General features: G+C 45.6%; 1 protein-coding gene across 4 annotated transcripts in view; it reads left to right on the forward strand.

Annotated features, from left to right (window-relative positions):
- Positions 1-15,305: 15,305 nt before the first annotated feature.
- Positions 15,306-16,072, forward strand: part of HS6ST2 (heparan sulfate 6-O-sulfotransferase 2) — a 286,410-nt gene continuing 285,643 nt past the window's right edge. The window contains exon 1 of one of the 4 annotated variants that reach the window (XM_072817747.1): positions 15,306-15,839. In XM_072817747.1, coding sequence (XP_072673848.1) covers positions 15,412-15,839 — 428 coding nt within the window. In that variant the 5' untranslated portion in view covers positions 15,306-15,411. The remainder of the gene's footprint in view (positions 15,840-16,072) is intronic. The other 3 variants (XM_072817748.1, XM_072817749.1, XM_072817750.1) reach the window with 3 other exon arrangements.

A 16,072-nucleotide genomic window follows, 5' to 3' on the forward strand; every position in this document is an offset into this window, starting at 1 on the left:
AGGCACATTTTATGTTTTTTTAAAGTTTATTTATTTATTCTAGTAATTTCTACACCCGATGTGGGTCTTGAACTCACGATCCCAAGATCAAGAGTTGCATGCTCTACTGACTGAGCCAGCCAGGCCCCACAAACATCCTTCTTATACCAATGTGACATGTGAAAGAGGGAAAGGGGGTATTTCTGATTTGGCTTGGGTCTATCTGCAGACGGACATCAGGTGTTGAGCTGCAGGTACATATATTTCTAGAAGAACTCAAACATGAAGGGAAACACCATGGAATAGACTCTCTCATTCTTCCTTAGCAGTTGCAAATATAGAAAAAAAGTGAAAGGAAAAATGAAAGAAAGAAAGAAATCAAGGCATTTGGGAGGCATATATTCTGGAGTGCTCAAAAGATAAAAATGATAGTCAGGCTTGGAATTTATCTTAATGAACAAGTCTCAATCAATGGGAAGTGACAAATAGGATAATTTAAAGTTCAAGTTATCTTCTTCTGTTTCTTTGTATAAAAGAGAACGAACTTTTTGATCATTTTTTGCTCAACTGTAATATTCTGCTGCATAAAGAAGATTGAACACCGAATACCACATTAATATGTTATTGGCATCTTTCTTTTTTCATATCTTACATGTTGATTGTAAAACCGTCCAGAGAGACTGATAGCTGTAATATATTACAGTTTCTCAACTTCAAATTAATTTCATAACAGCACAGTGGAGCCACATATTCTCTGCTCCAAGAAGTAACTCAAAGTAGGGTAATATTCTTTTTTCTTTGCTCTTTTGAAAGCCTGGGTCTGGTTATTTTCTTTATTGGATAACCTATCTAGACTTTACTTCCTTATGATCCATTACCTGCTTCAGTAATTACCACCTCCTCTGAAATGTCCAATCCTCTGGCAGGTAGATTGAGTGCCTCTCTGCACGTGCCCCCAGGGTGGGCTGCACAAAGCACAGCAGAAGCAGAGAAACTGTATGTAAGCTGTGAAATCCATGTCTCCACCATTCTCATTTTACTTTTAGAGATCCAGCTTGAGTCAGTGAGCCGGTGTAGGCACAGCCCAAACCAATGACCACATGCAAGAACAAGTCAAGGTGATGTCCAATGACTGTAAGAACATTAATCTTTCTGTCCCCTAGGCCAAGCTCCCTTCCTTGAAGAGAAAGGGTAAGAGAACACTGTTCCTTTTTCATCACTTGGAGGAAGGGGTTTTGAAGAAAGAGACCAGACCTGGCTTCTTCTTCTTCCACCTATGAGTTTCAGGATTCCTCTAGCTGTCACAATCAAAGGATCCAAAATGGATTCCATCTCTTTCCTCCAGAGCTTTGCTACCCAACACGATAGCCATTAGCCACATGTGGCCATTGAAATTTAACTTAAAATTAAATTGAATAACAATAATTTTAATTAAGTTGGATTAAAAGACAATTTCTCAGTCCCACTAGCCACATTTCAGGTGGTCAGTAGCTTCAGGTTGTTAGTGGCTATGGTATCAGAGAACATTGATAAAGAACATTTCCATTGTTCCAGGAAGTTCTCTTTGACAGCTCTGCTAGAGACCCCACCTGACTCCAGTCTTGAGGGAGGAACAGCATGTTCATTAGTTGTGGTAAGAAGGGAAGATATTTCAGGACAGAATTTACAGGAACAAATGTTTATTGTTTTGATATGGTACAGTGCTCTATGAAGAGAGCATTTTGCTCATTTCTCTCAATTTTTGGAGAATTTCCTCAATTCTCGATTTTATAGGCATAGCCAGAAAGAATTTAGGGTATTCTTAAAAAGTCAAATACAACCATGTAAAGTAAAATAAAAAATGAGGTAGAGGAGTCTCAATGGATATAAATGCATAATTAAATCTTTTCCCACATTTAACTTCAGAAAACATTTTTTTGCAGTGTCCTGGTTGTTTTATTTGAAAATGATCACTATAACTGTAAAAATAATTTAATTTTATTAGTAATAATAACTATCTGAAGTTTACAACTTGGATTAGCATTTATTTGTCCATTTGGCAGATATTTTGAAGCATCTGCTACGTGGCAGACACCCTTCTAAGCCTTTGGGAACATATCAATACATGAATAAAGATCCTTGCCATGCAGAAGCTTATATCCTAGTGGGTACAGATAGAAAGGAAACAATAACCATTATAAATGTATAAAAACATGGAATATTTGAGAATGATAAGTTCCATGGGAAAATAGAGCACAGTAAGGGATATCCACATTGCTTGGTATTAATGTTAGCAGTTCAAGTAGGCAGGGGAACTAGGCATGTTCTCCTAGATTCTTAGGCAGGGTAAAATCTGTATTTTACAGGTGTCCAAAATAAATCCCAGGTGGACCAAAGTTCATATATACCCAGAAGCTTATCATAATATGTCTTGGTAAGGATGTGGCCAACAAGGTACTCTCATACAATATTCATGAGATTGCCTCAGTGGAGGGCAATATTGCTGTAGTTGTGGCCCTTGGTCATAGCAACTCTACTTCCAGATTTCTGTGGCAGTCAGGACAGGCTGGGTTATTCTGTGGTAAAAGCACTACAAAATCTTAGCTCCTTATAACTACAAAGAAAGTTTATTTCTTATATGTACATATGTTCACCAAAGACCTGTTCCTCACAATATGGATGAATTTCACAAACATAATGTTGAGTGAAAGAATCCAGACATAAAAGAGTAAACACTACATGTGGTAGACAAAATTCTAAAATAGCCCTCCAAGATTCCTGGAGCCTGGTGTACATACCTTCCCTATTTATTCAGTCAACACAAATCTAGGTAATGTTGTAAAGAAATTTTGTAGATTCCATTAAACTCCCAAATCAGCAACCCTTAAGATAGATTACGCAGGTGGGCCTAAACTCATCCAACGTGTTCTTTAAAAGCAGAGCATGTTCTTTGGCTGTTTGCGGAAGAGGAAGTCAGAGAGTAGAAGCATGAAGGAGTCTGACATAAGAGAAGTTCTCTATTGCCGGCTTTAAGGTGGAAGAGGCCTCATGGCAAGGAATGTGAATGGCCTCTAGTTCCTGAGAACGACTCCTGGTCATCCAGCCAGCAAGAAAATAGGGGCCTCAGTCCCACAGCTGCAAGAAAATGAATTCCGCCAATAATCAGTGAGCTTCGAAGACAAGCCTGAGCCCTGATGAGACCCCAAGCCTGGCTGACACCTTGATTTGAGGCTTTAGAGAGTCCAGTCACATGAACTTGCCTGGACTTTTGATCCAGGAAACTGTGAGATGATAAATTTGTGTTATTTAAACCCACAGAGCTCGTGGGAATTTGTTACACAGCAATATAAAACAAATACACTGTGTCGATTTGCACGAAGTACAAAAGCAGACACAGCTAATCTATGCTGGTATGAGCCCGAATAGTGGCCATTGTTGGGAGTTTCTTGACTGCAAAGGAGCAGAAAAGGGGCTTTTGGGGTAATGGTAATGTTTTTTGATATAAGTGCTGTTTATTTGTGTGTTCAGTTTGTGAAAATTCATCACGCTGTATACTTATCCTGTGTTCACTTTTCCATATATGCATATTTCCATAAACACTCCAATAAAATATTAAAACATACATTTTGTTTTTTCAGACCCACACACCCAACAATTTTTTGAAAGGTTTTACTTATTTACTTCTTTGAGAGAGTGTGCATGGGGGCGGGGGAGGAACAGAGTGAGAGGGAGAAAGAGAACGGGCTCAAAGATCCCAGGGATCATGACCTGAGCCAAAGGCAGATGCTTAACCAACTGAGCCATCCAGGTGCTCCAACACTGTATTTTTATAAATGCATATTCATATGTGAACTTGCTTACCAAAAAAAAGCCCTCCAAACTACAAAACAAATTGAAAAGAGTAATCACCTCAGGGGAAGGGAAAGAGATTGTATGGAGGTCAAGAGAACTTTTGTGTTTTCTATGACATTCGGAAAACTTTTATAGAGTTTTCAGTCATCAATTATTTGGGTAATTAAAAACATGAAGGTAGAAGAAATAGTAAAGCATATGTATAGACCAGTGACTTATTTGAGAAGAGTAATTCTCATCTGGATTACATGTAGACATTCACCCAGGATGTGAAGGACACTAAGCAAGACCCAACCATCTTTCTTGCCTTGTTCAATGACAATGGCTACCATTTGTGGATACCTCTTCTTTCCCAGGCCCTGTAGAAGGTGCCTGACATACATCATCTCTCCCATTTCTCACACGTTCTATGAGATAGTTGATTTTTAAAAAAAAAATTTTTTTAAAGATTTATTTATTTATTTATGATAGACACAGAGAGAGAGAGAGGCAGAGACACAGGAGGAGGGAGAAGCAGGCTCCGTGCCGGGAGCCCGACGCGGGACTCGATCCCGGGACTCCAGGATCATGCCCTGGGCCAAAGGCAGGAGCTAAACCGCTGAGCCACCCAGGGATCCCCGAGATAGTTGATTAGTATCATTCCCATTGTACAGAAGAAGAAACAGGCTCTAGAAAGCTAAGTACTAGCCTAAGGCCGCACAGCCAGGAAGGAGCAGAACTGAGATCCAAATCTTGGTCTGACTCCAGGGAGGAAACTCTTTTCAAGATGGTGGCCTGCTCCTCCAATGGTCATATTGATTATTAGGCTGGTAGAAGTCATTGTATTACAGTTCATTCATTCCTTGTAAGCTGAGCGTCAGGGAGGGGAATTGTCTGCGCCCCTCACACCTTGGTGGAAATGAGCATTCCTAGGGTTACTTTCTTCCCCTGTAGGTGCCGCAAGGCACTTTTAGGCAGGGGTGGGGAGATTGGGAGAGTGGGGTCGACAGGGAAGGAAGACACTGTGTCCCAGACAGAGTCCACTTGGACAGTTCTCAAAGTTCCCCAGAGGTGGCTTAGGGTGACTCAGTCTCCTCCCAGGGGCTTGGCTCAGTCTACCTTTAAGCCACAGACTTTATTATGTGGGTTCCAGCTTGCTGTCAATATGATCTCCCTGTATAGACTATGTGAATAACCTTGATGCACACATCATGGACACAGAAAGTAGAATCCAGTCCACGCACAGGAGAGTCCAATCCTCAAGACATGAAGGGCAAGCCAGCCATCCAATTGCATAAGACTTACAATGGAAGCAGCTGACTCGAGTCTGGACTTGACTGGGAATGCACTAAATACCGGAGAGAGGGAGCCTGACACCTGACCTGTGGTCTGCTCAGCAAAGGCATTCAGGTTACAGAGATAAAAGAGCAACCCACAACCCTGACCAGGAGCCTTTGCAGCAGACTTCTGAGAAGGGGGAGGCAGGAAAAAGACCTGCTCAGAGTCCTCTTGTTGCTTTGGCTTTAGGAGGGTGGAGTTCTTACATTATTCTACATAAAAAAAAGGTCCATCAGTATTCCTAAGAGGGACCCCTGCCTTCTCATTTCAGATCTGTTGTGGAGGTATGGGGACGTGTGGTTGTGTGCACAATTCAGCCTGAATCTTCTACCTTCAGTTTTTATGTAAGTATTAGGCTGCAAACTCTAGTATAATAGAGCACAAAAGAGCTGGGGAGAATAAAAGAATGTCTTTGGAGTGAATTTTTTTACATCTTACTAATTATCCCTCATCGTTTGACCAAATCTGGCTCTATCAAGTTTTTGACGAATTTATTGTTGAATAAAGAATTTTTCAGCTGATATGCAACATGAAATGTCTCTGTTGAGGATATCATGATGTAAGCATCTAAGTGGATGAGAAATCACATCTAGCCATATTTCCAGATTGCAGCCAACAAGGAAAATAGTCTTGTCCTGCATTCCGGACTTGTGTTGTCCTGTTGTTGGCATTGTTGTTGTTTGCCACAGCATCCTAGAATCTCAGATGGCCTATGATTTGTCCTTGATAAGAAGGCCAGAAACTGTTCATTTGGTAATTCATTATCTGGCTATGTGCTAGAAGACTCTGGAACACCAAATGTCAGTTTCTGCTTCGACTTGCTACCAAACTGCTGGCAAAATCTTGGAACTAGGGATCCCTGGGTGGCGCAGTGGTTTGGCGCCTGCCTTTGGCCCAGGGCGCGATCCTGGAGACCTGGGATCGAATCCCACGTCGGGCTCCCGGTGCATGGAGCCTGCTTCTCCCTCTGCCTGTGTCTCTGCCTCTCTCTCTCTCTCTCTGTGTGTGTGTGACTATCATAAATAAATAAAAATTTAAAAAAAAATCTTGGAACTAGGGAAACATGTAGGGTGAAATGCAGAGTGTCTTTTATTTTACTTAAACAGTGTCTGTCCTGCTCTCTCTTCTCCCTGCAAAAAGCAGCTTACAGACTTGGTCTAAAAAAATCAACTATTTGTTCTCCAACGGGGATGTGGATGTGAACACAGACTGTACTGTGCTTGTAACACTACACACTGCTCTCTTGATGAAAAGACCCCACAATGTCATGCTCTTGGAGCTGCAGACTGAGGGTGGGATTTGTAGTTGGGGAGAGCAAGGACACTTTTTATACAATCTCATCGACACGTTGGGGACTGGGTGCACTGGGCACAAGGAAGAATGAAAAAAAAAAACAATTTCTGTGAGCCTAACTTCCTCTTTCTGGGATCAAGACAAAAAGGAGGGGAGAGGGGATTGATTGACTTTTCCAGGCCCTTTCAGTGTTGGCTAGGAAAACTTATCTGAAGAGTTCAGCCCGCTGTGGAGGGTCCTCTGAGCTTTTGCTGCTTTCAGTGCAGTGCCACAGACCAGTCAGCCACTCGCTGTCCTCAAGCTCGTGCATGTTAGCTGGATTTCTTTGCACTAACGACAAGTTCTCAGAGAACATGAAGATATTGGGGTACCTGGTAGGATGGGCAGAAACCCAGATCTAGTGGGCAGAAAGCAACATTTTTTTTGGTCATAAATTTTCAGGTATGGGGAAAACTAATGTCTCTTGAGCACCTACTCTGTGCCAAATCCTTCGTGAGGTGCCTTGCCATTACCTCATTTGGCATGTGTGCTTGGGGGGATGAAGGGAGTGATTAGCAGAGAACACTCCACGCAAAGCTGTGTGTCCTAGCTGAGTTCCCTCAGCCCTCAGAGACTCCGTTTCCTCATATATAAAGTGAGGGCAACAATAGCTGTCTTGCCGAGCTATTGGGAAGGTCCAGTCAGTGTCTGTGAAAGTATTTGGTAAACTGAGAAGACTTAGACCAAATATTATTGTTATTGGGCACTGTGGGGAATTTTAAAAAGTGAAGAAGCCAAGGTTCCAGCCTTCCAGAAAGTTATTGCTTAGTAAAGTAGACAAAGTGGCTTATGACATTTCTAAAAAAATAACAGTATCAGATGATGTGGGTACAGTCCCAAGGTTGTGTATGTATTGAGTTGCCCAGTCAGCAGTGTCTCCATCTCTGCTTCCCTCTTTACTAATATTCAGGTTCTGGTCCCCTACCCTCTATTGCCTTCAGTGCTCTCACAGCACTTGCGCATGTGTATATGTACCCTCTACCCCCAATCTCTCTCCACCAAACTCTCCCTCCTAGGATGAGGATTATCTAAATCTCTTGATATTCATTTTGGGACAGGGTGTCTCATACTCTCCAGCTCATGCCCAGACATCCTGGAGCTGGGCGAGGAGCATTGGGGCATCAGAATTATTTCAGGCTGTGCCCTCAAACAGATTTGTGTTCAAATCCCAGCTCTACTACCTCCTAGCTGTGTGACTATAACTCTGAACCCCAGTTCACTTATCTGTAAATTAAGATCAATAGAAATAGCTGCTTCATTGGGTTACTGGGAATGTAAATTGAGGGAGGGCATGGAAAGTGTTTAGTCAAGTGCCTGGCACACAATCACACAATAGGCATTCAATATGTGGGCTGTTATTGGTAATATTCACTAAGCATTCCAGGGTAACCTATAGGAGACATCACCAATGCCAGCCATCCCTGATCACTGTACAGAGCATCAGAGTTAGCATCCTGGACAACATGTAGCCCTCCCCTCAGCTACCCCATTACATTTCTAATGCTTCATTCGGCCCTACCAAACCACATTTTGTCTCTTTTCATTGAGTATTTGAATATTGCCTCCTGCTTTCAGTAAATCTTCTATAAGCCAAGAGCCATAAAGGTGATTTTTTGCAGTGGAGATGAGTGTACAAAGTGTATTTTAACAAGTTTAAACATCTCCCTCCACCTGCTGCTCTAATGTAGCTTTCAGCATTTTAATGCATTTTGGTGAAATGTGGATTTTGAAAATATGTGCATACAAAGTAAATCCTTTTAGTTTTTTCTATCAAGCCCAATTTAAGGGCTTTAGTAGCCTCTAGTCTGGCTCTGTCTTATGAAAAATTAATTTTCATTTAGTCCGTGACATGTATGATTTCTCTAAACTAATTTTCTCTTTTCCTGGTTTATTCCCTGTCAGAGCTGTTTGAGTGACAAAGAAATCCTTTTCCTGGGAGCAACTTTGACCTCGAGGCTAGCTTTCTTCAAATCCTTTGTGTTGATCTGAGATATAATTTTTAGCTCTTGATTTTATTATTCAAAACTAGAACTCCCATGGAGATCAGTCAGAAGATCAGCAATGGGTGTGTTCTTCTCTTGCCAAGATCCCAGAGCACAGAAACAAGTGGGAGACTGAGGGACAGGCAAGGCTATTCTTGTTTTAATTATCATTATTAAAACCTACCTATGGCTTTTGTGTCAGCTGGAAGTCAGTTTCAACACTGTCCTCCAGTCTTTCAGTTTTGACGTCACCATCCAAGGCAGGAGAAGCCCAGAAGGCTTATTTGCACATTTCTGTCTCACCCACATGATCTAAGGAAGTTTGTTCCTTACTTAAATCCTTCTGCTTTTTCGACTCAGTGAGTAGCTGGAGGGTCATCTTTGGTCGTATGTTTTTGCCAACACACAGGCTAGAGAGTGGTGTCCCTCCCCAGCTCTTCTCATTAGCTAGCACGGCTTAGATCACAGAAAGCTCCCACTGGGATGGGCCTTCAGGGTCATCAAATGCAGCCCCTCGTTTTACCAAGGTCAGCAACTAAATCCCAGAGACATCAAGCAACTAGCCCAGGGTCACACAGTGAGCTAGGGGCAGAACTGACACTCCAACATTGTTTTCTTGGCATCCAGCTTGGTGGTCTTCCTACCCTGCCCCTGTGAACTGGTACTGCAGGCCCGGGGCTCAGCAGATGGATGGGTTTGCCCAGCTCTGGTTCCTACAGGGTGAACACAAAACTGACCTTATTTTTCTATCTGACTGCTGTGGTTTGACCAGCTGATCAAATTGAAACTGCTCTGGCCAGATCAACTGTTAAGTTTTGAAGGGAATGGAGCTAAAAATTAGTGTCAATAGTGTAGAGTGGAACTGGTTCTCCACTCACCTCTCCACTTAGTTTTCCACCCACCTAAAATTTGTTTCTTTGCTCCCCTTCTGCATCCCAAGCATCTCCTCCCTGCCCTGTTCTACAGCTGGCCCCAGAACAATGTGTGTTTGAACTGTGGAGGGCCGCTTATATGCAAATTGTTTACAGTACAATAAATATATTTTCTCTTCCATATTATTCTTTCTTTTTTTCAAAGATTTTATTTATTTATTCATGAGAGATACAGAGAGAAAGGCAGTGACACAGGCAGAGGGAGAAGCAAGCTCCCCACCAAGAAGGGAGCCCAACATGGGGTTCGATCCCAGAACCCTGGGATCACGACCTGAGCAGAAGGTACACGCTTAACTGATTGAGCCAGGCACCCCCATATGATTTTTTTCATAACATTTTCTTTTCTCCAGCTTAATTTGTTGTATAAATACAGTATAATACATATAACAGGAGCACCTGGCTGGCTCAGTCAGCAGAGCAGGCAACTCTTAATCTCGGGGCTGTGAGTTTGAGCCCCACATTGTGTGTAGAGATTACTTGAAAACATAAAATCTGGGCAGCCTGGGTGGCTCAGTGGTATAGCGCCATCTTCAGCCCAGGGCGTGATCCTGGAGACCCAGGATAGTCCCATGTCGGGCTCCCTGCGTGGAGCCTGCTTCTCCCTCTGCCTGTGTCTCTGCCTCTCTCTATCTCTCTCATGAATAAATAAAATCTTTTAAAAAAACATAAAGTCTTTTTAAAAATACATACAACATACAAAATATGCGTTAATCAACTGTTTATATTATTGGTAAGGCTTCTGGTCAACAGTAGGCTCTTAGTAGTTTTGAGGGAGATATATATTATATATGGATTTATTTTAAAGATTTTGTTTATTTATTCACGAGAGATATATAGAGAAGCAGAGACATAGGCAGAGGGAGAAGCAGGATTCCTGCAGGGAGACCAATAAGGGACTCAGTCCCAGGATACCGGGATCATTCTCTGAACCCAAGACAGATGCTCAACTACTGCCACCCACATGCCCCTTATATGTGGAGTTTTGACTTTGAATGAGGTCATCACCTCTAACTCTCACGTTACTCAAGGGGCAACTGCATGTAGCATCCCATATTATGTAGTTCGTGGTATCTCATTGGAGGGATCATTCATTAGGGCTAAGCATTGCTATCCTCCTCATCCCTTGTATCTCCTGGGAGGGGTCTCAGATATGTTTCCCACTCCTCAGTGTGATTAAATGGATCAGAAGCTTTCCTCCTCCATAGGATACAGGTCAGGAGAGCACTGGAGAGGTAGAGAGAGGTAGGGTAAGATAAAGGAGCATATAAAGAAATGAGATGGGGTGGCAAAGCCAGTCTGGGTCACAATTAGACCTATCACCCTCCACTCAAGGCCTGTCATTAAATTTGTGCAGGTTAGGGCACCTGGGTGGCTCAGTTGGTTAAGTGTCTGCCTTTGGCTTGGGTCATGATCCTGGGATCCTGGGATCAAGCCTTGCATTGTCAGGCCCCCTGCTCACTGGGGAGCATGCTTTTCTCTCTCCCTCTGCTTCTCTGCCTCCACTCAAATAAATAAATTAAATCTTTAAGAGAATTAAAAAAAATACAAAACTAAATCTGTGTATGTTATTATGTGGAAAATATTACAAAGAGCTCAAATCAAAGATACTCAGAGTTAAAAAGCAAGGGAAACGAACATTTATGGAAGATCTACTCTTCTAGACACTAGACTAAGTGCTCTCAATGAATGACAACCCAGTAAGGGGGCTGTATTTAGTCCCATTTTCCTGGATGACAAAACTGAGGCCCTGATTCAATTCCAGGGCAACATCCTCTCCAAACCTCTGCTTTGTCCTTTTTAATAGAAAGCTCGCTTAAGATTGCATTCCTCTTTCCTATACCCTTAAACTAGCTTTTTTTAAAAAAAAGTTTTATTTATTTATTCATGAGAGACACACAGAAAGAGAGGCAGAGACATAGGCAGAGGAAGAAGCAGGCTCCTTGCGGGGAGTCTGATACGGGACTCAATCCCAGGATCCCGGGATCACGCCCTGAGATGAAGGCAGACGCTCAACCACTGAACCAGCCAGGCATCCCTAAACCAGCTTTCTGAAGGTACCTAGTCAGGCTGTCTTATAAGAATGCCAAATGAGGTGCACATAAGTAAAATGGCTGAGTGGAGCCTGCGGCCTGTGGTTGCCAAGCCTTGGCTTCCCTAGTTTCCAAGGCCTAGCCGGCGTGAGTGGACTCTTCCACTTAGTGACAAGTGGGAATTCCACCTTCAGAAAAATAATGGGGGCCCCTCCTCAGAGAACAGGTGATCATTGGTTTGCATGCTCGGCGTCTGTGATGACCTCCATCCAGTGCTCATTTTGCCTCTGCAATACACATTCACGTAGCACCCCAAATGTTTACACAGCACCTCAGCATTATCCTCCTCTCTTCATTCCTTGAGCCCCATTTTCTGTAAGGCTAAACAAAGAAAAATCAGTGTTTTGTGGGTGGGTGGGGGGAGAGGTTGGCTGTTGACAGTGATGTATCCAACATACCCAACCAGTTTATAATATTAGAGCTTAAATTTCTGAACGGCTTGTTCATTAAGTACTGCCGTTCACTCAGTTTGGCGAGACGCATAAAAACAGAAACAAACTGCCTTGATAGTTTGCATGCCTTCAGTCTTTGTGACAAGAATCGCCTATTATTGAGAGTATGAACGTTTTTGAGAAAAAAAAAAAGGGAGACAGCTGGAAAGACAGGGCGGAAGAGAATGCTCAGGATAAGGGAAAAAGCACATTTCTATTGTATTAGGCTCTCTTTGAAGAGTGCCAGCACTTTCTTCAACATGAAATTTTCACTGTTTTTGTTCTAATTTGAGCAGGAGACCCTGCTGTCGCCCCTTGTGACATAGGTCCCAGAACAAGTCCAGCTGCTGGCTGCCCTGTGGGACCTCACAAACAAATAGAAGAAATCCAGGACCAGATCACTGGCTCCCCCTCCCCACTCCGCCCCACTGTGACGGGCAAAGAGGGTTTGGCAGCACTTTGGCCCTTGAGGAAGACCAGAAATCACGTGACTTAGAAGTTAGGAGCGGAAAAGTGCCCTTTGAATCGCAACATCAACTCTGTCTTCTTACAAAATGGGGAGCTAGCTGAATCCAAGAACGAGCAAGTGGCTTCCTTGCTCATGAGTGGCAGAGCCGAGACTGGAACCCAGGTCTCTGAACTCCAGGGCCCACGTTCTGCCCACTCTCCCTACTGCCCTCTCAGACTCCAGCAACCCAACGGATGTCTGGAAGTACACTACTTAGTATGCACTAAGGCTGACCTTTATGCTCCCAGAATCCTCAAACTTTTGTGAAAACCGTGGAAGGACAGTTCTGGAAAAATAATTAAAATCAAAGCACACTGTGGAGACAACCGGAACCTGGCTCAGCCTGCAGAGTCCTCCTTACCTGTCAAGTACTGAATCCCAAATACATGCACACACGTAGAATGTCAGGCTGGTCTAAGAAATACAGAGAGGCAAAACCAAAGAGCTGGTAAGGCAGCCAGTTCTCTCCCTCGTTTTGCCACCCCCCTCAGCTACCTCTGCCCAAGTTCCCAAATAGGGCTGATTCTAATGTATTAGGATCTTTGTTATTCAGTTCCTGAGAGGACGGGGCTTCTGGGAGGTGGGCTTAGCCCAGGACTGCAAGAGGCCTTGGAACTTCCTGCCAAGGCCCAGGCCTGGCCTCAGCAGAACACAGCTCCGGACACACACACACACACACACACACACACACACAGAGGAAGATTTTTCTCTTCTTAGCAGGGAGCCTCTTTGCCCCCAAGGGGGGTTCTCTGAGACTTGTGGCACCCCCCCCCCCCCCCCCCCCCCCCCCCCCCCCCCCCCGTCCCCTCAAAGACACTTCCTTCCACTTCAGGATCTCAGATATTGGAAGAGAGATTAATTTCTTTTTCTTACAGCCTGAGGTGGGTGGAGGAAAGGCTTGTAAATGCAAATATCCTCCAGTGAGCTATTGTGTGGAATCATACTAGATCTTTGGAAACTAGGCTTCTCGGCACCATCCCTCCTTTGGCTCTGCAACTACCAATCTGACTCCCTCTCTCCTCAGGGAGTCAGACTGTTACCTGTGTGTGCATATGTGTGCGTGCACCAATGCATGTGTGCATGTGTTCTCACGCATGTGCATGAGTAAATCCCAACTTTCCCCTCTATTGGTTACCTTTCTTCCTGGCATCTCTACCCAAAACACTTTCCCTGGGTCCAATTCCAGAAACTCCAACTAGTTGCTGGGGGACCTGAACGTGTGACCCACCCATTCCCAAATTGTTTTTCTAGGGACCCACAGAATGCCATTATAAAAGTGCGAGGCCAGAGGGTTCTTCATATGGCACCATGAGGAGAGCCACCTGCTGGCCTGAAGTGGCTGGCTGCTGTGGGTACCCAAGGAGAAGGCAGCAGATAGCTGGCAAGCTGAGCTCCCCGGCCACCTTCACAGTTTCCCGGTCCCCTGGCTCACATCGTCACCTATTCTCAGGGGGAGCAGGCATGTCCCACAAGCCTGGTGAACAGGGGAGGTCTGGAGGAAGCTGAGATGTCTACCTTACAAGTTGCTGCTGCTCCTTACACAAGTTTATTTGTTAGAGTGTCCCCCTGGAACCCTGAGACAGGTGGAATGCCTGAATGGCAGGATTCCTCCAAGTCTTCCCTGCCTGGAGCCAGACATAGGGTCCTCTGCTGTCCCCAGTAGGTTTGGGGGCACACGGAAGTCCAGCCAGGACTGGAGAAGTATGGGGGAAAGTAAGGGCAGGGGGCACAGCTGAGAGACTGCCTGAGAAGGACTCCTTCCTTAATTGGCGTATGACTGACTCAGTGGGGACCTCGGAGCTTAGAGCAGCAGGTAAATACAGCAAGTAAAATTGCTCAAGGGTCATCCTCACAATGACCCAGGTGGTGAAGGAGGAATTGGTCCTATTTTACAGAAGAGGACACTGAGGCTCAGGAGGGGCTAGTGATTATCTCAGGGCTGCCCAGCAAGGAAGTGATAGATTCTCAGATCAGTGCTTGTTGCTTCACTGCACAGAGGGATCAAATGTTCTGAGGGAAATAATGGGTGAGCCTGTCCCTGAGGAACATGCCCTCACTCCCACACTCGTCTCACTGTCCCCTCTCCCTTGGCCCTGACAGTGCTGCTTCGAAATGCTGCTGCCCCCTGTGCCCCTTCTGTAGCAGTGGGGCTGGATGGAGGGGGCATTTGATCACAGAGACGTCAGTTCCTGATAGACAGCAAGCCCCCCTGATCAATTAGAACAGTCTGAATCCTGAGTTCCCAGGGACATCGTCCTGAAGGGACAGGCCCTCTCCCCTTGCTCATTTTTATGTCTGTGGTCCCTGCAGCCACAAAGAGCCTTTTAACATCAGGACTCAAGGGTGGTCTGCCTATTTATCAGAGTAGGTGGTGTCACTGTCGGAAAATGGTGCCTGGTTTTCTGGGTCCAAAATCCAGAACTCTGCTGTGTGATCCTGAGCAAATATCTTTTCCTCTCTGGGCCTCGGTTTCCTCATTTACCACATCATCTTGGATTAGATGGCTCTACTCTGATGTAGTGTGCAGTCATGTATCTTTCCTTCAGTAAACCGTAGAGGAGTGAAGCCTTGCTGTAGGCACGGGGCTAGATGCCGAGGATTCAGCAAGGAAAGAGGAGTAAGGGTAAGTCTCTGCTCTGAAAAAGCTCAGTTTCCATTCTGTAGCGTTTTTGTTTTTTGTATTTTTTTTGTTGTTGTTTTTATTTTTCTCATGATTTTCCTTCATGCTGACTTACCTTTTCAGAAAATGCCCCCGGTTCCGCTGGAGAATGGAAATTGGCAAAGAGAGAAGGAAAAGGTCCAATTTGCGCCTTTGCTATTTTAGGGGAGGTTGAAATTACCAGCCAAAGTGGAGTGATGTGCTCACTGGAGTGACCTCCGTTCCCCAAGACAGGAGAAAACCCAGGTCCTCTGCTTGTGAAGTGGCTCGAGCTGTTAGGCGTGAGGCATTATTACATAAATTCAAGCTCGCTGCCTATCCTTAGTACCCTGAGTTGCCTGAAGGGGGGAATGGCACTGCCTGCGTGTGCAGCCCAAGCGCTCGGGCCGCCGCTGCAACCGGAGCGAGGAGCGCCCGCCCGCACCACCTGTCCCCGCCGGCATTCCAGAGTAGAGGCCGAATTGGCAGGGAGCCGGCCTGGATCAGTCGCCGCCTCAGTCCGCGCGGGCCCTCCTAGGGGTGTGTCTCGCGGCTTCAACTCCCAGCCGCTCCTGGACGAGCCCCTAAAGGCGTCTTCCTCCCCGGCGGGAGCCGCGCGCACCCCTCTCTTCGCGCTGCTGCCCCGAGGCCGCCGCAGGCGGATGCACGACCTCAGGAGACGCTGGGACCTGGGCTCCCTCTGCCGGGCCCTGCTCACTCGGGGCCTGGCCGCCCTGGGCCATTCGCTGAAGCACGTGCTCGGTGCGATCTTCTCCAAGATTTTCGGCCCCCTAGCCAGGTACGTTTTAGGCGAAAGAGGGACTCGCGCTCCCGGGCCGGGGCGCGCAGGAGCCGTGCGGGGAGGGAAGGCAGCCGCGAGGGGGAGGAAAAGGCGCAAAGTTCCAGCTGGCCGGTGGCGGCTGGGCTCGGGGGCTCCGGAGGGGCGCGGCGCGCGTTTGGCCACGCTGCGGCTCCCTTCCCCCGGTTCCGCGGGCACCGGCAGCGCAGCGTCTCCGCTCTCTAGTCCGGCTG

The sequence above is a fragment of the Canis lupus genome, chromosome X (assembly GCF_048164855.1).
Source record: "Canis lupus baileyi chromosome X, mCanLup2.hap1, whole genome shotgun sequence".
Taxonomy (NCBI): domain Eukaryota; kingdom Metazoa; phylum Chordata; class Mammalia; order Carnivora; family Canidae; genus Canis; species Canis lupus.